This window comes from Cyprinus carpio, chromosome A1 (genome assembly GCF_018340385.1).
Source record: "Cyprinus carpio isolate SPL01 chromosome A1, ASM1834038v1, whole genome shotgun sequence".
In the NCBI taxonomy this organism is placed as follows: Eukaryota; Metazoa; Chordata; class Actinopteri; order Cypriniformes; family Cyprinidae; genus Cyprinus; species Cyprinus carpio.
Genome location: NC_056572.1, coordinates 19,992,583 through 20,015,777, shown reverse-complemented (window position 1 = coordinate 20,015,777; position 23,195 = coordinate 19,992,583). Strand labels below are relative to the sequence as shown.

Here is a 23,195-nt window from a genome sequence, read left to right as displayed (position 1 = left end):
CTAACGTGAAGTCAATCGCTCTGCTGTCAACAGTGGCTGTGAATGAGGAAAATGTTGGGTTAGCCGCTCCTGAAAACTGCTGACAATAGAGTGGCTTTGAAAATGGAACACTTTGAGGATATGCCCTCTATGACTGTTCTTATAATTTTGAAATCTGAAACATTTCATCTCCACAGCCAATGTCTGAAACCATTCTGCAATTCTCCCTATAGATTCTGCAACGCATAGATGACATATTGCATAATACTTCACCATTCTGTAACACATATTTATTTTATATATGGGATGTGTTTTATTTTAATTTATTTTATTTAAATTTTTTTTTTTTTTGTATTGTTTTGTCATTTGTATTTTGCTTGACATAGAAAATGTCATTTGTAATTAAATAAGAGACAGTATTTTGTATTTGAAATACTTAAAATACTTAATAAAGTAGGTCATTTTATTTGCTAATAACAAGGGTTTCTGAATTCTATAAAGCCCTTCAGCTAAATATCAGCATTTCTAGGAGTCAGTCTTTACTGTTGACGGTGAAATGGCTTGACGCATCCTCTTGAGTAGAACTACAGTAGGTGGTATGACAATACAGTTTAGCAGGACTACTTAATTTTTATCACAGAAATGATAAAGGAGCTATAAAGAAACATGAAAAAATCCCTGATAGCACACAGACATCAAGGAGATTTCTATTTGACGTCTGCATTGTGTTTGCTCATTTCCAATACATCTGACGTTTCCTATCAGATGTCAAATAGATGTTTAGATGATGTTTATGATTTAGGTTGTGTCTTAAGAGAACATATATGGATCTTTTTTTATGTATTTGTGCCCATCTCTGATTTATATTGCCTTAGATATCAAATTGTGTTACTTTATATAGTGCCTGAAAAAAGTCCTTTTGATAGAGTTACTAGAGGAACCATTGTCTGTTTAGAGATCTTACAGGAAATGATGGGTTCCATTTTGCAAATTCCTCAGAGGACTGAAAGGCCATGATAGGTTATTTCCCTTTTTACAGACAACAATTATTTGACAAACCTACTGTCAATGCGTGGAAATGCGCGCATGTATTCATAACACATACAGAGAGAGAGAGAGAGAGAGAGAGAGAGAGCCACTCTGGGAGAGCGAGAGATGGAGAGAGAGAGTGAGAGAGAGAGAGAGAGAGAGAGAGAGAGGATCGACGGCGCAAGAGCGAAACGGAAAATCTGTCTTCTACAATAAGTATCCAGATCAGTCTCCGTGTCAGTCTGAAGCTGTTTGTACGGACACATTTGGCACATTCAGCACTATAAGATTTTGATCTTTAGTGCTGAAGTAACGGTTTTAGGTGCAAATCGAGCAGAACGAGATGTTTGTATATAAGGGTTAGAAGTGGAATTTGGATAGCCGAAGTCTTGGGCGTATCTCCACTTGTGTTCATTTATTGTCGAACTGAAAAACAGCCGAGGCTGAGCGCATCTGATCTTCCCCGAGCGCGCGGTGCTGATGAGGGCTTTGTCGGCGTGATCCGTGCGCGATGGCCGCTTCGGGCGGACAGAAGAGTGAGAAGTTAGATGAAGCTCAGGCTCTAGCGAGGAGTTGCGCGGGGAGACCGGACTTTCTGCCCTGTGATGGACTATCCATCTGCGCCACACACAGTCACGGGAAGTGTTTCAAGCTGCACTGGTGCTGTCATCTGGGCTGGTGCCACTGTAAGTACACACACTGTTTCTCCAGCATCGGTGAGACTTGAATGGAAAAGGATACTATCAATTACACAGAATAAATAGTATCGAAATGCCTCAAGACACAAAGGGGATTTTATCAATGGGTCTCTTAACAGTTCACCAGTGGCCAGTGTAAGGTTATGTGAGGAAAATCTAAAAAGCTTACTAAAAAGATTTTCAAGGCACCTTTGGGTTGTAATATAACAAAGATTTCATTCACAGACTCAGGGAAATTCTTTTGTTCCCATTTCCTTTCAGAGTTCACTAATGCTGAAGCCTGATCAGAGTTCTTTAGTTTATTCTGTCTTGCAGTAGCTCTAAATCATTTAACCACGATAAGATTTTACACTAGTTCTCTAGTCATTTACAGTGTGTACTGTTGCAACTGGAACATTTGGTTTTAAAATATAGTCTCCCTTAAAATGTATGTTATTGTGCTTTGAAATGACAGTAATCCAAATGCAACATATACAGTATGCCAATATATTTCACTAATCAGACATTAAATACCCTGTAATCTGATAGATATGTAGTCTAATTTTTTTATTAGACCATAGCATTTTCTTATCTCATATTCAGGAATGGGCAATCTTGCGTTTGTACCACTTATGAAATATTAAACAAGTTGATAAATGATGCATAGACATCTTAGAAATGACGTTGTGAATGTACATAGTTTCTGCTCGTCTAAGCAATATTTAAAAATCGATTAAATTACTTTGACATTTACTAGCTATAGACAGCAATTTCACGAAATAACGGTGATCAGATGCACCTTATGCCACCGGTGGAGGGAGCTGTTTCTTTTTTGCCTTTTCTTATAGATCTTTATGTACAGTATATTCATATAAAGCGATAGCTTAATAAATAGCAAATTTCAGCTGGTTGATTGTTTATATAGTCTCCATGTGTAAACTATCCTATCGATTAGCTCTAACCTGCTAAATGTGGACTACACAATAGGCATTAGAGTATTCTAAACATTAACATTAGCTGCTTTGAAAAATATACAGAATTATTTCACAAAACCTGTCTTTGACAAACCAAACCAAACATCAAAGTATTCAAAATTAAGAAGCAATTAGCATTATATAACCCAAGCATCATTAACCTAACACTGTTTTAAATAATATGCAATTGTGTAATGTATTGCACTGTTTACATTATAAGGAATTAGCAGGGTGCCTGAAAAACCATTTATCTTCTTCATCTGGGAAAAAAAAACCCTGAAAAACACTTTAAGTACATTTACCGATATTAAGTTATTTATTGCTCATTTTGTTTTTATAAGTAGTGCAAGGTTTAACATAGTTTAATGTGTACTGTATGAATATTTTATTAAAAAATATTTATAAGTATAATATATTGACCTTAGTCTAATGATGTGTGTTTTGAGACATTCTTGAAGCCATCTTTTTCTTTTACGAGAAATTGTCACATGATTATATTGTCACTAGTGTTAAAACTCTTAGTTCATTTGTTAAATAACATAATAAAGTAAGCCATCAGTTTTAATAAGACAAAAGCTGAATGGAAAAATTCAGCAGTCAGCAGGGTCAACATTTTTGAGAATTATCCACTATAGTATCTAACTCAAAAGCAGACTCAAAGGGACTTTATAGATGAAGTGAAACTAGCAGATACTAGCAGAAGTTAATAAGTCTAACATGTCCATAACGAATTTGCATAATAGAGGATGTCAACAGAATAAAGATGAGCGCTAAGATGTCTTTATAAGGCAGCGATAAGATCAGCCCATTTCTGGTGTCAGGGGTGTCTGATAAAAATGGCAGGCATTGTGAGGCTAACAAATGTCATGTGACTGTGCAGGAGGGAGCAGATTCCTTAGATTCCTTAGACCTCTGTGAAGTAATCACCCCCAAATGTGTATGGACAGTAAAATTAGGTTACTAGGTTTTTGTTCGTTTCGATATGCAGTTGCCTCAGGACGGTACTTCTGCCAACAGACTGTCTGATTCTTAAGTCACGTTTCCTGTTTAAGATTAGAGCAGCATCTCTATGTCAAATTATGAAAGCGATGTTCTATGAAGCCACTATCCAGATTGGAGCAAAACCATTCTTGGTTAAACTGTGTGTTTGAGACAAACCCCATAGCTTGACTTCAGAAACTCCTCCTTTGTTTAAAACAGAGGGAACAGAACAGTTAAACTTCTGTTGTATATGACTTTGTTTTTCAGTTGGCTGTGCACATCCTTTCAGGTAACAGTGGCTTGGATTTCTTAAACAAATCCAGCAATTTTGCTTTTTTTTCTGACTGACAAGTTGAAAAAGAAATGAATCAGGAAATGACAGAAAGCTCACATAGCTCTGCCAGAGGTCAAGCGCTAGTCTGAGCTTGGTGCTAAGTTGGGCTTTTTTATCTCAGCTTTAAAAGGTCAGCACAATTTATTCCTAGCTTCAACGTCTTAGCTTTGACTTGCTTTTTTAAAGTTCAACCTTTTCTGAAAAAATAGGGAAAAAAAGATAGCGGTCACCTCACTCAATATAAAATGACAAAGTACAACATCAAACTTACCCATCATATGAAATTAAATTGAGAATGTCAGTTAAATTCTGAATTCACTTCCTGAGTTTAAATTTATGTACTAACAAGATGCAGAATTCCAATTTGAAATAAAGGAAATAAAATTAAGAGTGTTTGAAAGTGAAAGAAATTAACATGCTGGAAAAATGGCAGAAAGTGTCGATTTTAATAATGTAATTAATAATATATTTTATTTTTCACTGAATTACACATGCTCACAACATTTTTTTTTTTTTTTAAAAGGTTTTTTTTTCTTTCTAAAAACAAATGAAGAATCACAGATTTTTTTATGCTTTGAAAATCAGTGTTTCCAGGACATTTAATGCACTGTATTGCAAAATGAAAATGTGTAGTTTAGAGATATATAAAGAAAAATATTTCCATTGAGAAAAATGTATTTTACAGGATATAAATAGGCAAACTAAGTTTAAAGTAATGATGTTATTATTTATATTTTGTGTCCTATTGATGTCATTCTAATTAAGATTCCAATTCAGCTTCCTGTACTTGTCGGTTGTGACCACTACAGGAATTAGTTATTACATTAGTGACAAAGCCATGTCTACCCAGACACACCAACACAACAACATACTGTAACTGTAAAGTTCAGTTGTCACAATAATTAAGCCATTATCTGTTCTCATTAAGGGGAGGATGTTTATGTTTGCAACACTATGAGCATTATGTAAACATGCTAAATATTAATTTGATAATTTGTGCGATACGCAACAGGCTCTCAGGCAGAACCAGTGCTGTTTAAAATGCAACGACAAGGTTACACCTGGGAGCTGACTGACATTTGCACTATTTGTGAGTTGAATTGCTTGAGTTTTGTCTTCTTTCATGACCCTGAAAAGATAATACCAGTATTAAACAGTGATTCTTTATGTGTGCTGTCAGGCTTGTTTTGGACACTGTATAAATGAGGAAAACAGTACAATTAGTGGACCATTATGCCAAAAATAAACCCTAGGCAATAAACATCTGAAATTACCATTTCCCACTTATTACATGGTTATGTATAAAATAAAAAAGTTCAGGAGAAACATGTTTTATGCTGTAGATACACACACACACACACACACACACACACACACACACACACACACACACACACACACACAAACTGATCCCAAGATATCGTACGATACCATTGTCTTTTAGTCTCACACACTGTACAGTATAAAGCCCAGAGGCAGTTAGAAATGTATTTATACATACTTGCAGGAGTGAATAACTGAATACAGATTGGCTATGTCCTTTGAGATATATCTTTTCAGAGGAGTTCTTTGCAGACCCTGGGGAATTCTGATGTTTTCTACTCTCATATTCCTCTTTTTCTGTCTTTTATTTGTCTAGTCCTCTATTTGGGTGCATGTAAACACAGCAGGCATTGTTTTTGTTTACCTCCCTAAAGGTTAGCAGAAAGATATGCCGTTTGGGGACTTCAAAACATAGAGGATGCTTTTAAGAGTTCACTAAATCTGCTGTGTGCAGTTAGATTTTAAGTACTTGGAATTTTATTTCCGATTTTTAAAATTGTTGTTTTGCACCCACCAGATGTCTCTGAGATCTAAAATGAACGACATCCCTCCAAAATGCAAAAACTAGGAATGTCCCCGACTAAGGATTTTCATAGTCGAATCAGAATTTTCGAATCTTGCTGATATTCGACTGATAGTCGAATCATGTGTTTTGGGGGTGCGGCAAAATAGAGTCAGAGTCAAGTCAGATATTCGACAGTCATGATTACGTTAACACAGGGAAAATGTGTAACGGACGCTTCACAGATACAATCGGGGTAAATAATGTTTTACATTTTGATTAAAAGATACATTAAACGTCAGCGAAACCCTAAGATTTCACAACATACAGTATTTTTTTTCAACGGTGCTCTCATTATAACGTTATGTATATGATAATAGTTATTAATAGTTATGTTCTGGATTTCTGTTTTGAGCTGCGCATGCTGAAGATGACCAGTACAGTAGAATGAAGCAGCAGGTTTTTTAATCAATGGGATTTAACTCATCATTTATCTCATATAGAACACGCTTCATTATTTATAAAACATAAAGTTAATATTACGACTTGTAGGCTATCTGCACAAAATGCCCAGAATGCATGAATGTGTCTGTGTGGCTCCGAATGACGAAACATTCTTCACGAAACAACGTGCAGAAACACGGCAACTAAACTCTAAAAATTCACAGCATTTTATTATAATAGTGTTCTCATTATAATGTTATGTGTATGACAGTCCCAGTCCCAGTTATTAAAGGGTCATATGACGTTGCTAAAAAGAGCATTATTTTATGTATTGGGTGTAATGCAATGTGTTTATGTGGTTTAAGGTTAAAAAAACACATTATTTTCCATATAATGTATATTATTGTTGTTCCTCTATGCCCCGCCTTTCTGAAACACGTTGATTTTTACAAAGCTCATCGTTCTGAAAAGCGAGATGTACGCTGATTGGCCAGCTACCCAGTGCGTTGTGATTGGCTGAATGCCTCAAGTGCGTGATGGAAATGTTACGCCCCTTACCATACTGTGATGCCATCTCCCAGCACGATGAGACAAAATCAATAAAACCCATTACAAACTAGGCATTTGTCGCGTGCAGTGGGGATGTGAATTATTTTTATATTGTATTGTATTGTATTTTTTTTCATTGCGTTGCGTATTGCGCTGCATCACGATAAAACCATGTCTGCATTTGTGATCGGAGAAACAACAAACAACAAGCGCTACTCTACACTGTTCAAAACTCTCGTTTGAATAGTCAGTGGCAAATTCTTTAAATATGAAAAACATACTTACAGGCTGTGAGTCTGAAGCCCCAGACTGCCCCTGCAAAATTGGAACTGCCCCACTTTATAGAAACAGCCTTGTGCCACAGACGCATTGTAGGGTAGTCTGCAGGTTCAGGAAACAGTCCTCATCCTCCATAAAATGCGCTGCACACATCTGTATATTTGGGTTGAACTGTTCTGGAAAAGTGCTGTAAATCCAACTTAACCACTGATTTCTAGTTGTGTCCTCTTTTGGAAGGCCAAACAAAGTAGTTTCGCTTTCACAACAAAACACACACATGGCAGTGGAAGCAACAGCGAGAACATTTGGGCGGTGTTAGAACGAGCCGTTTTAGGAGGGCATGATTGACTCTTAACTGTTATAAAGAATATCTCTTTGGATTTGAGACTTTAGTCTTTGCAACTTTACAGATCTTCTTTATGCACCAAGAGCTTGTAACACTCAAAAGAGAAAGGAAAAATTTTAATCGCATCATATGACCCCTTTAATATTCTGCATTGTTTGTCCTGCTCGCGCTGCGTGCTGAAGAGATAATTACCATAGTACTAATGAAGCGCTTGACTCAACCAAGTGCATCTTATACAAGATAAATAATATATACACTATATATTTATACCAGCTGAAATGTTTTGAAATCATTTGTACCCTATCTGATCGAACAAGTCCAGTCTTTCACTCAGCATCTGTCAATTTGTGTCTTGTTAAAGTTTTAAATCCCTGCCACCAAAATGCTCCTCTGTTGGTCACAGATTATGTAAAGTGAAACTTAAATCTATAGGGCTGGTTAGATTTATTCACGCACGTTAAAATGTTTATTTAAAGCTTCTTTCTTTTCAAATTCTTATTTACAGCATTATTTTAATAGGCTGTATATTAACTAGAAAACCAGTAGTTCTATGTGAAATCAGACATTTGAGCTCCCCCATATAGTCAAAATGGCATGATCATAACACTCGGTATATGTGATATACTCTATATGTGAGATTGGCAGTCGAATCAGGATCCTCCTATAGAAGCATAGAATCTTGGACTATTCGGGGTCACCCCTAGCAAAAACATAATGATATGGTTCAGTTCAGAGGCCCTAGTGTTTTGTTGTTCTGGGTGGTGTGATGTTATTTTGCGCTTGTCATGCTCTGATGAAAAAGGAATTGAGAGTGCTAAGTTTTTCCCAGTGGGCTGTGGGGCAGGCCATAGCACATCAGAACTACGAGTTAGCTTTGTTTAGTGTCAGTAATAATATGTCATCCTTCTCTAATGGATGGGCTCAGGTGTTGTGCATGTGGACAATACTGTATTTTGAACTGTGCCTGTGGGGTCACTGCACCTTGGAGACTGTCAGGGGCCTCCAAAAGTCTCAGATGCCTAATGATGTGAACTGACATCACAAAACCCTAGGCACTTTCAGTCCATACAGCACAGGCTGATTACTGGAGTCTCCAGACCCCACAACACAAACTGTGTAAGATCATCTCTATAGGAGCCCCAGGACCTTCAGCAAATGCAGCGTAAGCGGATTTTTAGAGGCCCCTCAGCATATACATTGTAAGCTGAAAAGCAGGGGCTCCAGGGCCCTCAATGCTTACAGTGAAGATGATACTAGGCAGCCCAGGGCCATAAGCTTATAAAATGTTAGCTGATTACTAGGGGCCCCAGTCCCCTCAGCAAATACAGTGTAAGGTTACCAGTAGGGGCCCCAGTCCCCTCAGCAAATACAGTGTAAGCTGAGCAGTAGAGGCTTCAGGGCCCTTAGTGCTTAAAGTGAAGGTGATCACTAGGGGTTCCATGGACTTTAGTGTATATAGTGTAAGTTGATTACACTGATTATATGCATACAGTGTAAGCTTGTACAGTGTACAGTGAAAGCTGACCAGAAATGGCAATAGGATCATTAGTGCTTACAGTGAAAGTAATAACTAATGGCCAAAGTATACTTCGGTTTTTATGCGTACACGAGGGTCCGTGTACAATGTGCATTAAGCAAATACTTTTTGTACGTGCAGGTCACACTTGGTTATGCACTAATCAACAACAACAACAGATGTATTGACAAGCTTTTGTGTGAGGGGGTTATGAGATATCCACAGGGTTAGTACAAAGATATTTTTATAGGTCAAAACTTCTGAAGAAAAATACATCAGATGCTGGACAAAGATGAAGCTTTCTGGTGCACATGTGTCATCTGTAGGGTTGGGAATCTTAGAAATTTTCCGTTTCTGGTTCCGGTTCCGCCTAACGGTTCCGGTTCCAGTTCTGATTCCGGTTCCGGTTCTGATGCACAATACTCGAATACTCAATGCTCAATACTGTTTATTACTTACTGTCAACTTAATTTAAAGGTTGTCAGTGTCAAAATTCAACATATATATACAAATTTTCTGGTTCCGATTCCGACATTTAAATGAACTATTATTATGTTTTTTACTATTTTACCTTCATTGAATGTAGTGTTGCTGGAAGGTAGTAAGTAATGTTGAGTAATGCAAGTCCATCAATCAGCATGTGCTTCAAAGTTGATGTTTTTTACACTATCATTAACATTTTGCTTTTCAAGGAGGAATAAGGTTGGCCAAATAGTCCCTTGAGGGCTAAGACACTTGTTCATTTCCCTAAATTAATGAAATATAAACTGTTATACTTATAACCATGTATACACACACTCGATAAAGCCCCTATTTTACAAATAATAATGCTGTCAGGAGATGCTGTGATGCAATGAGTGGTTTCCACATTTTTAAACATTTAAAATGCATGAAAATAAATATTTTCTATCACTTTGTTTATCACTCTTGAAATGACCTGTACACTAAATAATCTAACCCTCATACTTACATAACAATAGCGGTCTATTTATTTAGTGGTCCGAGTTGAAGTCAGTATGTATATTAATGACAATATGGGACAAATATAATGTAATTTTATGGCGGCAATTGCTGCACGCTGACGGTACATGTACAGTCAGACAAAACGACGTGCACAGTTATCAAAGGTGCGAGTGCAGTACAGTCGTAGGAAACATGTATTCGGCAGTTAAAGACACGACGTGGCGTGCGTGTCTGTGGAGTGTGCATCATTAGAAACAATGTGCTCAGTAATTAAAGAGGCAGAGCAACGTTTCTGTTATTTGGTTTGTGACATCCTTTACAGGAAATGGCGAATCGTCAGAACACCAGCGCAAGGCTGCTCACAGCGCTTGGTCACGTGTCGCACCAGAACTGTTTTTGAAACTTAGAAATTGCTTAGAAATTGCTTCTTTTCAAAAAACAGAACCGGTTCTTGGTTCCCAACCCTAGTCATCCGCCTACGTTCATGCATGCTATCAAATGGAGTATACTTTGAAAAGCTCGCGTTCGACTGTACACATACATTAGCATACGCATACAAAATCGAAGTATACTTTGGGCTTAAGGGACACAGGCCCCTCAGCATATAGTGTAAGCTGAACACTAGGGGTCCCAGACATTTCAGAACATACAATGTAAAATGACCAGAAGGAGCTTCAGGGCCCTTAAGTAAAGGTGATCACTTGAGGCCCCAGGCCCATCAGCACCTTCAGTGTAAGTTGATTACTCTGGCCCCAAGCCCCTTAGCACATACAGTATAAATTTACCAGTAGTGGAACGAGGCCCCTCAGCATTTACAATTTAAGATGACCAGTACAGGCTCCAGGGCCTGCGAAAAGATATACGAAAGCAAATAAAGCAGCGCTTGCTTACCATTTTGAATATCAGTTATGTTGATAACTTTCTTCATTTTAAGCAGCTCATATATAAAAATATTTGCATATTGGAATGCTTGGGTAAGATCACGTGACATCAGAGCAGCCTTCTGTCTGTGTCATGTTTATTTACTTGTTCGTTTTCATCGCTTTCACTTTAATTCTAAGGCATTGGCTCATTTGCTAACCTGAACATTCAATTAGATTTCTCACTCTTGTCGACGGCCCAAACTAATTCAACATGTTGAATTGGGCAAACTGCTGCCGATGTAAGCTGACATGTGGAACACACCAGAAAAACGAACCCGACAGATGCTCGCCGATGGCTAACCATCAGCTTGGTGTGTCCCGGCCTTAAAATGATCACCAGGGGCTCCAGGGCCATCCGCCTGTACCAGAGTTAGCAAATGGGATTCAGAGAAACACAATAATAATAATTGTGATGATGGTCAGGAGTCTGATTCAAACAAACATTAAACAAATATTATTCATAAAAAATATAAACCAGATGGATAGTGTTCTCCTCAGTAAACAGCACTCTAAAACTGTAAAAGAAAAAGAAAAAAAAAGTGTAATTGGTGCTCAATGAGGCTTTATATACGCACAGCGTGAGATGATGCTCAGTCTGTTCTTGAAGCCAGTCTTGACTGCCAAGGAAACCTATCAGACACACATACACAGAAACTGAGAGAGAGAGAGTCAGATAGACAAAGAGTGAATGTTCTACCTGAGATGAACCGAGACCTTATTGTGAACATGGCATTGCCTGTCTAATCCTGATGAATGATTCACACTAAGGGATTTTAAAGTCCTTCATCATCAGTCTTCATCCAAGCCCACCTTCACACTTCTCTGAGACTAGTCCAATGTGTAATTACAGATGAGCAGGACAGAGAGATTGCAGGAGTGTAGAGCTCAACTCCTCTCATCTGTGACGACACTTTTCTAATCAGGGTCTCTCCTAACCTTTTATCAAGACATGCATCTCACACAGTCTGAGTGGCAACCACCCTCACAGTTTTTGAGATTCTATTTTAAGGATGCAACAAAACAGACACAAATATCCAGTTGTATCAGGCAAATCCTTTAAATAAGCTATATCTTTTTGTATGAATTCTCCATATTACTGGCAGCCACTCACCATTTATGTGAAGTATATAATCAGAAGAGAGAAAGTAGGGCTCTTACAGTGAAAAGTTTTACGTGTGTACATCCAGGCAGAACATTTAAAATAAATTTAAAATCTGACTTTGTTTAATAATCTTTATGTCTTTACAATCCCATATGTTATTTTTTTGAGGTCATTATGAACCGCAAAATTCGCTGGTTTCCAATAGAAAAGAGCTGTGCAATGATTATTCAAAAATCATATTTTTGTGTACCCCTGAAAACAATAACATGGGATTGGATTTTGTCTGTTAAAGAGATCGTTCATGGCAGTCATTACTCAGACCGTACTGTTTTAAATAGTCCAAGCAAAATTGGACCCCACTGATTTTAATTGTCTAGAAAAGAAAAGGAAAACAAATGGGGAGAAGTAATCATTTTCCACTATATATTGAGCATATAAAACATGTTGAGAAGAACCACCATAGCTGGTCAGCATCCTATTTTCTGTTTTTAACTAGCTTAACCAAAAATCTTCCTTGGTGAAACATAAAAAAAAAAAATCAGCAACTAGATTTAGGTCTTGATTCTGCAACAAGACCGACACAAAACTAGCATAAACCTGCTAGACCAACCCCAAAGCACATATAAAAATACAATAAAATAGAGTACTCAAAATACAAAGGTAATATTGTAGACAGTCCAAGTCATTGGTTTGCAATTAAAATGGACTTCTCAGTTCTCAAGAGCAATGTATAGAAGTTGCTGGTTTGCATCATGACATTTTATTTAGAGCTAGGTCATAGTCATAAGTAATTTTGATTAAGACAATATAACATGTAAAGTATTGTAAATGCAAATTCATAATTACTCAAAATCATGCCTCGATTCAAGTTTAAAGTCTCAGGCTCTCATTTCTGGATGCTTAGGTTCCATGTGTGTAAAACGTGATATGGAAAGTCCTGCTCACATCCGCCTGAAAAACCCTGATTGTACATCAGGCTTTGTTTGCACAATATTTGTATGAGCACAAGAACTTAAAAATAAAGATACCAATAATCACAGGAGCAGTTCTTATCTGTAGACACACATATTCTGTGGCTCCCAGTCAGCAGAGATTTTAAATGTCCTCATATGGACCTTTAGTGATTCTTCACTGATAAAACTCACTGCAATACTTGCTTAATCACTCAAATCCCATTTATTTATATGTCCCGCATGTCTAAAAGTGGTTTCCATTTTCATTAGCTTTCATCATTTCATCAAAAACAGACTGGAAACAGCAGCTCTGAAGCCCTCTGTTTTGCTGTAAATGGTGTGGGTGGGTAAGCTTTCAATTAGGTACAGTGCTCCCCTCCTAGCATTTAACATGGACTGCTAACCCGTCACATGGTTAATGATTTGTAGTTGGCCTATAATATACTATATTATACAGTCAATGACACATGGTCAGTTGTATCTGTCATGTGCAGAATGACCCAATTACTGAGCTGATTTAGCAGGATAGTCAATACCACAAAGAGTTTCTTATGAAAACTCACTGGTAGCCTGTTATGATTAGTGTCAAACGGTTCGCTTGTCACTTGTAGTATTTTTCAAGCAGCTTTCAACAGATTCGATAAAAAAAGAAAACTTTCAAAATTTAATTCAACCTTATAATACTGGAAATCACAAGTAACACATTCACCTTAACACTTTCACTAGCAAACTTTAAACTATAAACATCTGCACAATTATATATATATATATATATGTATATATATATATATATGTGTGTGTGTGTGTGTGTGTGTGTGTGTGTGTGTGTGTGTGTATATATGTATGTATGTATATATATATATGTGTGTGTGTGTGTGTGTGTGTGTGTGTGTGTGTGTGTACCCACTGAAAGCCATCTGAAATTTTCCTTTAAAATTAGCATTTTTTTTCGGTTGCTGTGTCTATGTTCAGTAAATTCACTTTAATGTCATTGAATAGTTTCTCCTCATTGCCATTAAAGTGAAATAACCTTAAACATAAACACAGGAGCTTGATAAAAATGCTAATTTCAGAAGAAAATTTCAGATGGCTTCAGAGGGTTTTGCATCCGAGCTCTCTTCATATATATATATATATATATATATATATATATATATAATATATATATATATATATATATATATATATATATATATATCCCACACAAATTAATACATTTTTGGACACATATGTCATATACATATATATCCATCCATATCTGATACATGATGATATTATATAAGTAAATATGAAAGATATGTTTTTAAAACATTTTTCCAAAAACATATATAAAAATAAAAATACATACACAGAATTTATGGTGTTTTCATAAAAAAGTTGCATGTACATAAATTATATATTTTTTGGCATATGTTATTGCTACATATAATACCATATAAAAATCATCATACAGATATTAACATATTTTACTATGGAGAGTTTATTTATATTATAAACTTATATATACACAGAGAATGTATGTATAGTATATGAAAATCATATATGACCTTATTGGTAACATATATGGCAACATCACTCTTGATATAGGGCAATAAATGTAATTTCTGCATGGGAACTCATGGAAAAATTAAGGTCAGCAGCACAATTACTTTACTAATGATTAAACACTAATTATGTTTTATTTGAGTCTCTTCTGTTAATTAGCATTACACACATCAACACATCTACATCAGATCAGACAACATATACTCAGTCTGGAGGATAGTGACCGATATAAACACTCTTTTTATGGGCAGTTTGAATGTTTTTGTTTCTACTAATATCTTTCCTTTTGTGAAGATTAATCTAAAAAGACAGACATGACAGTAACAATTAGAGTGGCAGAAGAATACTTGTTCTTGACAGGATGTTGATGTAATTATTATGAGGGATAGTTTTTTTCTTCGTGGCTAAGAGTTTCTGTACAGGCCTCAAGGCATCTATCATTTCACATTTCACACATGACTGCAAACACTTGTTATTTCAGATCCATAGCGATATGGAGGCTCTGTCCTATTTCCCTTTAAATGCTATCTTATTTTAACAATATATTTTTTGCCATTTTTACTTTTATCATAGAGGATAGTAGGCATTGACAGAGTGCAATGTGGAAGAGAAAGAGAAGGAAAGGATCGGAAAGTACCACAAGCCATTTACCTGATACAATGAGCCACACACATTTTAATGTACATACCATACAACCCCTCCCAGTTTTTGTTCCCATAATATACAAATTGCATATACATCTAAAGCAGACCCAGGACTGAGAGTCTTGAAAGAAGTTGCACTGTTAAGGACAAACATAATGAGAAATTAAGTGTTTATCTAATTTTAAGAATCCCATTGCCTTCCAATCACATTACAAGTTGGGTGTCATGAAAGAGAGACAGAAAGTCAGAAAGAGAAGCGTTTGTCTGTTTGGAGAAGCAGAAACTGAAAGTGATGCTGGTAATAATGGATCAGTGTCAGTAACTGCCACAGTTGAATGACATTTATCAATGCTGCTGGAAATTCAAGGTGCTTTTACTTGTTTAGGGGTTGAGATAAATAGTAAATTTACAAGGTGGAAAAATAGATGGATAGAGCGGATAAAAGTGTGCTATTCTACAGAAAATGGTGTTTCGTACCAGATATCTGTGATACCAGACTGATTTTTGTCATCTCTTAATGAGTAGAGATTTGGATTAGATAGAAATGATTCTTTCTCCAGCCTCACAGCCAGCTGGGCCTCTATTCTATGTTTGCAGGGAATTCTGCCTTTGAGAAACTAGCCATCATACTCAAACTCTATTCAGTCTATGGGGGAAATGCAGTGGAATTGCTTTTAGATGAGATACACCAATGATGCTGATGAGACAGCACTCAATGATGCTAAAATAACACTGCTGTTCTGTTTTTTTTTTTATTTCTGAAACTATATATATATATATATATATATATATAGGGGGAGCATAAATAAAAAAGTCTAGGTGGTACACTTTTCCTGATATCATAATGAAGATTGATGAAAAATTGATTCTTAAAAAAAGTAGTTTGACAACATTTTTTTTTTTTTTTTTAAGAAACTGTAATTGCTGCTTCCCTGCTTATTAATATTGGGAAAAAATGTGCAGAAAAAAAAAAACATAAGATGTACATTGTATTTTAAAATATATATTTTTGCTTAGCTGTATTCCCTTATAAAGTACATGTATGCTTTATGACCACTAAAGTTGAGAATACGCCACATTCTTTCCATGCTGCGTGAGATTGCTGGTTGTGAAAGAATGATTTCTGTCCTATGTGATAGAGTAACACTTTCAGATTAGTAACCTGTGTTGTACTGTGCAAGTATCTACAGTAGCAGCCATATCACCCTGCAGCCCAAGACTGGTTGCCCACTGAAGCTAAGCAGGGTTGAGCCTGGTCAGTACCTGGATGGGAGACCTCCTGGGAAAACTAGGTTGCTGCTGAAAGAGGTGTTAGTGAGCCCAACAGGGGTGCTTACCCTGTGGTCTGTGTGGGTCGTAATGCCCCAGTGTAGTGACAGGGACACTAGACTGACAAAAAGCACCATCTTTCAGATGAGACATTAAAACCGAGGTCCTTACTCTCTGTGGTCATTTAAAATCCCAGGATGTCCTTCGAAACAGAGTAGGGGTGGCATGCCGGACAAATTTGCCCATTGGCCTCTGACCATCATGGCCTCCTAACCATCCCCATACACTGATTGGCTTCATCACTCTGTCTCCTCTCCACCAATAAGCTGGTGTGTGGTGGGCGTTCTGGCGCAATATGTCTGCCTTCGCATCATCCAGATGGAAGCTGCACACTGGTGGTGGTTGAGGAGAATACCTCCTTCTATGTAAAGTTTTTTGAGTGCCCAGAAAAGCGCTATATAAATGTAAGCAATTGTTATTATTAATTATAAATTATTATTATCTAGCAACTTTAAAGTTAAGTCAAGTCAAGTCAGGCTGAGCTTTATTGTCATTCCGCTACATGTGGGGACATACAGTGGAACAAAATATCGTGTCTCGCAGGACCACGGTGCTACATAAATACAGACATACAACAAAGTAAAACAGTATAAACCTAAACACAACTAACCTACTGACAGATTTTGACTATAAGTATACAAAATATAAATGTTACCTATACATAAACTAAAAAAAATACAAACTATATGAATGCTTCACATAAATACTGTACCAATACACAACTAAGCTACTGACAGATTTTGACTATAAATATACTATATAAAAATGTTTACCTATACATAAACTGAAAAAAATACAAACTATACGAATGCTTCACATAATACTGTACATGTGCAATGAGAAACATTTTAAGTCAAGCAGCTATCTGGGGAACAGTGCAAGATGATTTGTAGTACATTAGCATGTAAACATGCACATATTACTGAGTCTTTTGTGGGATTATGTACACACCGCAGTATGTGTGAAAATTGTCTAGTGCGCACAGAGGAGAGTATGTTACTACAGGTGGTTTGTACAGGCCCACTCACCTGTGTGTAGCACACTTCGAATTGCACACAAAAAAGAATGTTTCAGACAGTTTTTCCTGTGATGTAGTAAGGTTGGGGGGTGATGGGGGTGGTGGTCGGAGGAGGTTAGATGGTCCATGTTTCAGGAGGTAGGGGGTTTGTATGGGGTTTCAGAGGAGGGGGGGGTGATTTGAGTTCAGGGCTTTCACAGCCTGGGGCTGTTAAGCGGAACTGAATTTTTTTTAATCCTCCCATCTCGTAGGCTATTTATACCCTTTTTCTGAACATGGAACTGGGATGCGACGGATTGCGGGAGAGGGGGTGGGGGGGGGACACGATGTCAGCTTAACATTGTGATGTCTGTCAGCCATCGGCAATGGATGATGGCATCGTCTAACGGCCCAACCCTAGTGGTGAGGATGGGTGGAGGAAGACTTGATCTTTTCAGCTGGCGGAGAAAGTGTAGGCGATTTTATGCCTACTTGGAGAGTGAAATGGTGTTGGTGTTACAGGTGAAATCCTCTGTGATGTGCACCCCCAGGAATTTAGTGCTGCCGACTCTCTCCACAGTCGAGCTGTTGATGGTCAGTGGGGGGTGGTCAACGGAGTTTCTCCCGAAGTCCATCACAACCTACATTGTCTTCCCCACTTTGTAGTGCATTTGATCGCTGTTGCTGATGAGACCTACCACCATTGTGTCATCCGCAAACTTGATGATGTGGTTGGAGATGAACTTGTCAGTGCAGCCGTGGGTCAGCAGCATGAAGAGCAGCGGGCTGAGCACACAGCCTTGTGGGGCACCTGTGCTCAGTGTGGTAGTGCTCAAGGTGTTGTGGACGACATGGACTGACTGAGGTCTTCCAGTTAGAAAGTCCAAGATCCAATTACAGAGGGAATTGTTAAGCCCCAGCAAGTTTAGTTTATTAATGAGCTGTTGTGGGATTATTGTGTTGAATGCTGAGCCTGAAGTCGATGAACAGTTTGAAATGAGTGGTTTGGACAGTATGCAAACTGGAGCGGATCGAGTGTGTTGGGGAGGCTGGTTTTGATGTTGTGCATGACTAACCTTTCAAAGCACTTCATCTTGATTGGAGTCAGTGCTATGGGACGGTAGTTATTTAGACAGGACACAGGTGATTTCTTTGGTACCGGTATGATTGTTGTATATTTGAGATATGTGGGGATGACTGCCTGGCTCAATGAGGTGTTGAAGATATCTGTTCGGACATCTGTCAGGTTTGCAGCACAGGCTCTCAGTACACCACCAGGTATGTTGTCAGGACCTGTAGCCTTGCGTGGGTAAATCCTAATTTATGGTCTTCCTTATGTCGGCTGAAGACAGGCAGAGCGCCTAGTTGTTGGATGTATGGGCAGTTTTTGTGCAGGTGTGTCATTCTGCATTTCAAACCATGAATAAAAGTGGTTGAGTACATCCGGGAGAGATGTGTCATTATCACAGGCCTTTGGCGGGGGCTTGTAGTCAGTGATGGTCTGAATGGCTTGCCCTAGGCTCCGTGTGTCTCTGCTGTCTGTGACGTGATTGTTGATTTTTTGAGCATATAACCGTTTTTATGACCGTTTTGTAACAGCATCTATCACAGCTATCACTAGTACAGCAGACAAATCACTTACAGCTCAAGACTATATCAACTCTCCAATGGGATTTTAATATAAGTTTTCAGCAAGAGAATACTTATTTTTGCTCAACCTCACTTTTTTTGGCATGTATTTTTTAGGAAATTATCTCACATTCAGTTGGATATATCAGTGCCTTCTGCTGCTCAGAAAGAATTTTTTGGGGGCATCTATTGTATTCAGTGTATACATGTGAATGTACATTATGAATGTTAATGAAGAGCAAAAAGTTCAATCTGCTATTGTTCTCTTTCTCTATTTTTCTCTTTCTCTCAGGTAAATATGTCTACCAACCTATGACCAGTGTATGCCAACTTCCCAGCACGCTGGTTCCAGTTGCCCCCTCAGGTCACACCCACACCATGAACCTGTCCATCTCCCTGGCTGAGCGCTTTCTCAGGACAGCCCCCAAGTTCCAGGCTCCACCCTGCCCAGAGTCGCCTGAGTTCTGCGTAATCTCTGACCTCTTTGTGGATGATTACATGGTCAAACGTATCAACGGTAAGATGTGTTATGTGCAAAGGCCGCCTCCACCTACACCAAATTCTACACACCAACCCCAAACGGCGGCAACTCAACCTGCACCCCAACGTACCAACAAGCACATACGGCAGGTCGGCCCAACTATTAAGCATGGCCAACCAAACGAGAAGATCGCAGGCCCTAAAATGGACCACTGCTCCTCTCCCTCCAGCTCAGAAGACTCTGGAATCAATGCATTTGGTCTGCACTACATGGAATCATGCGATGAAGACTTCTTTGTGGATGATGATGATGAGGAAGAAGAGGATGATGAGCTGAGTACCGATGGGGACTCCAGTCCTGGTAGCCTCTGGGACCAGGATGAGTGCACTTTACTGTCACCGTCCAAATCAATGGTTGAGATCATTGAGAAGATTGAGACAACGGTTTGACGTGCCTGTCAGTTAATACCACAGTTGGAATTCCTCAGTCTCGGAAACACTTCCCTACACTATCCTACTTGCAGGTGCATGCATTCAGTGAGCCAGTGCAAGCACATGCTCCCTGTTATGGCAGTACCATCCGAGGTTGTCCCAGAAGAACCCTCGAGAGATGAGTTATGGCAACTCTCTCCTGTACTTACTAAAACTCTCATTTTCCCTCTAGTCCCTTATGCACGGTGAGGCTAATGTAGGTTACACACAAGTAAATGTGCTGACAAAGACATATCGTGAGAACTTTGACCAAATGGGACTCGATAGATGAATATTTAATGGATGAACAGATTTAAGAAAGTCACACTCAAAAATGAGGCTATGTCTCTCCTTAGAGGGATCAGACACACTCTGTCCAATGCATAGAAACGGAAGAGGGCATGGCTGATGCAATATGGAAAGATCTAGACTAAGATGGTCTGTTTGTGTTAGGAGGATGGAGAGTGCTACAAAGATAGAAGGAGAAAGAGTGAGGGAGAGAGAGAGTCTTTCAACATCCTCCTGTTAGGAGAATCTGTCAGAACAGTGGCTAAATCATGCATGAGCTCAGAGGATGGTAATGAAACTTTGCGATAAAAAGAGATTGAGGCTCGTGCTTGAAGGAATGCCCCTTTTCTCAAACTCTCTCACATGCAGAGATTCCTTGGAGGCAGTCAAGGGTTCATTACCAGACATTTCTTGTCTGGCACCAGACTGTGGGGTGGACCAATCCTCCCATCGTCATAGTCCTCAAAGTTTGTGGCTTTTTTAGGAGTGGAAAACAACTTTTTGACAATCAGTTATAGAAAAAGTAGGTTTAAGATAAATTCTGCAATAAAAGGAATAAAATTGCGTTGTTCATCCCCCAAGAGTCCCACTGTGGTCTATGTTCCATTCTGTCAAGCGCCTGTACTACTTTGAAGTACTTGGCACATCATTGACAAAGCCAGAGGACTGCTTAGAGGCCATTCACACAAGATGCGTTTTTGTGTCCATCTGCCCTATTTTTTAATTGTTGGTCAACATAAATGTTACTGTAAACAGATGCTATTGTTCCTCTCTGTTTTCCTTACTGCTGCATTTTAAGGGATAGTTCACCCAAACATTACAATTCGGTCATAATTTACTCACTGTTATGTTTACACAAACCTTTATGGCTTTCTTCTGTAAAAGATTTTGAGATTATTTTGAGAAATGGTTTTGTATGTATTGTAAATGTAATTTGGAAGATGGTTTTTGCAAAACTACTTACATTGTATCAGGTAAACATTGTATCAAACCCATAACCTAGACATTGATGGAAGCATGCCTGAGCTATAGGAATTATAGCTTTCAGGTCATTTCTGTCGCCCCTGTCTAGCTGTATTTAATGCAAGAATGCACTCTACAGTATGTGAAGGGCCCCTTAGTGTCCCTTTGAGATCTTCACTGGCTAGAACAATTTCATTTTTTAAGGGTTTAAGAACATTTGTCCCATTCAGACTTGCCATAACATCTCTGGATCTTTTTTCAATCATTGTATTCAAATTTATCTTATTATATTAAGAAAGATATGTTAACTACCGAAGCACAGTTATAGACTAGCCCAAAATTTAAAAAAACAAAAAAAACAAAAGTCAAGTCCAGCATGTCAAGAATTGCTTCTTAGCCTTGGTTTAAGCACATGAAGCCATTGCTATCACTGCTGAGGTGGAATAAAGGGATTACAATTTAACCAAAATAAAAAATAAAAAGTTATGAGAATAATTTTACTAATTAGGGGGCTACGAGCTGAGACTGCCAAGGATGTACTGACTGGATGAAAACCAAGTGAACCCTTTTAATCATCCAGTGTCATTTATTTCAAGTATTGGTTCACAAATGTTATACTAGCTTGCTTGTCAAACCCATGTAATATATAAGCACATATGTAACTTCACATTTTGGAGTTCCTCTGATCATGGAAGGACCATGATCCACAGATGGTGCAGGTATAATTCTCTCCTTGTTACTGAATGAATGAATATGACTATCCCTGTCTCTGCAGTTTTGATATCAGGGACTGATGTAGCTACAAATATATACTGTAGACACACAAATGTTTATCAAATATTAAAATATACCCTTTTGTTTTTCTTTTTTCTTATATTAACTATTGTCACCTCTTATTTTTTCTTATAAAGAAATATAGAAAATAAGAAATGTTTCTGTATTTCATTCTGAAAATATACTCATGCATTTTGGTTAATTCCAAACTTAGGTGTTATGCATACTGAACGTGTTTCTATATTTTCACAGAAACAATCTTCAGCTGTTAAAAAGTAACTGCATTGCCCTTTTAATCCTAGATAATCCTAGAGAACTTCCAGTTCAGTTTACCTCCTTCATTATCAGAAGAGACAATATTTTGGAATCATAGAGGAACAGTTAGCTGAGAAACCTGTTTAAAGCCATTGAAGCAGTGAGACCTTATGCCTACTTGGAAAACAGATGGGTGTTAACAGGAAGAGGCTCCATGGAATACAAGCCTGAACCAATGAAATAACAGACCACAAAACATCCCAATGTTGCTGTGCACACTTGGATCTTTGTTAAGGCTAATACACACACATCCAGAACATCCTATATACCAATGCTTCTAATAACTGCATTTTTGGTTTAGGGGTATGACTGACCCATTAAAGGAATAGTTAACCCACAAATGAAAATTTACTGAAAATGTTCTCACCTTCAGGCCATCCAAGATGTACTGTAGATAGTTTCTTTATGGGAACAGATTTGGAAAAATGTAGCATTACAACACTTGCATACCAGTGGATCCTCTGCAATGAATGGGTGCTGTCAGAATGAGAGTCCAAACAGCTGATAAACACATCACAATAATCTACAAGACTCTAGTCATCAATTAATATCTTGTGAAGTGAAAAGCTGTGTGTTTGTAAGAAAGATTTTTTATTTGATTTTATAATTTCAACTTGATTAACTTGTATTGTACATAACTGTTAACATCTTGCAGCAAGTGCAGAGACTTTTATCATATACCCTACTGTATATCAGTAGAAGTGGCATTGATTGACAGGGAGGAACGATAGTACTGAGATCTGCTCGGACAAAGGCCACAATTCATTTGCAGCTGAGAGAGGCAGGTGGAATGGAGAGCCGGCACAATCCTTTAAATGAACACTAGAGAACTGGAGTGCCTATCACAGCTGCTAGAAACTGCTACTGTGAATACAACTAAAAACAC

At 38.0% G+C, this 23,195-nt stretch overlaps 1 protein-coding gene across 1 annotated transcript; it reads left to right on the top strand.

The window, feature by feature from the left end:
- Positions 1-1,165: 1,165 nt before the first annotated feature.
- Positions 1,166-21,677, top strand: cunh3orf70 (chromosome unknown C3orf70 homolog). The gene is made up of 2 exons (XM_042756960.1): positions 1,166-1,694; positions 19,311-21,677. The coding sequence occupies exons 1-2, from the start codon at positions 1,520-1,522 to the stop codon at positions 19,946-19,948; spliced, it is 813 nt and encodes a 270-aa protein (XP_042612894.1). The 5' UTR covers positions 1,166-1,519; the 3' UTR covers positions 19,949-21,677.
- Positions 21,678-23,195: the final 1,518 nt, after the last annotated feature.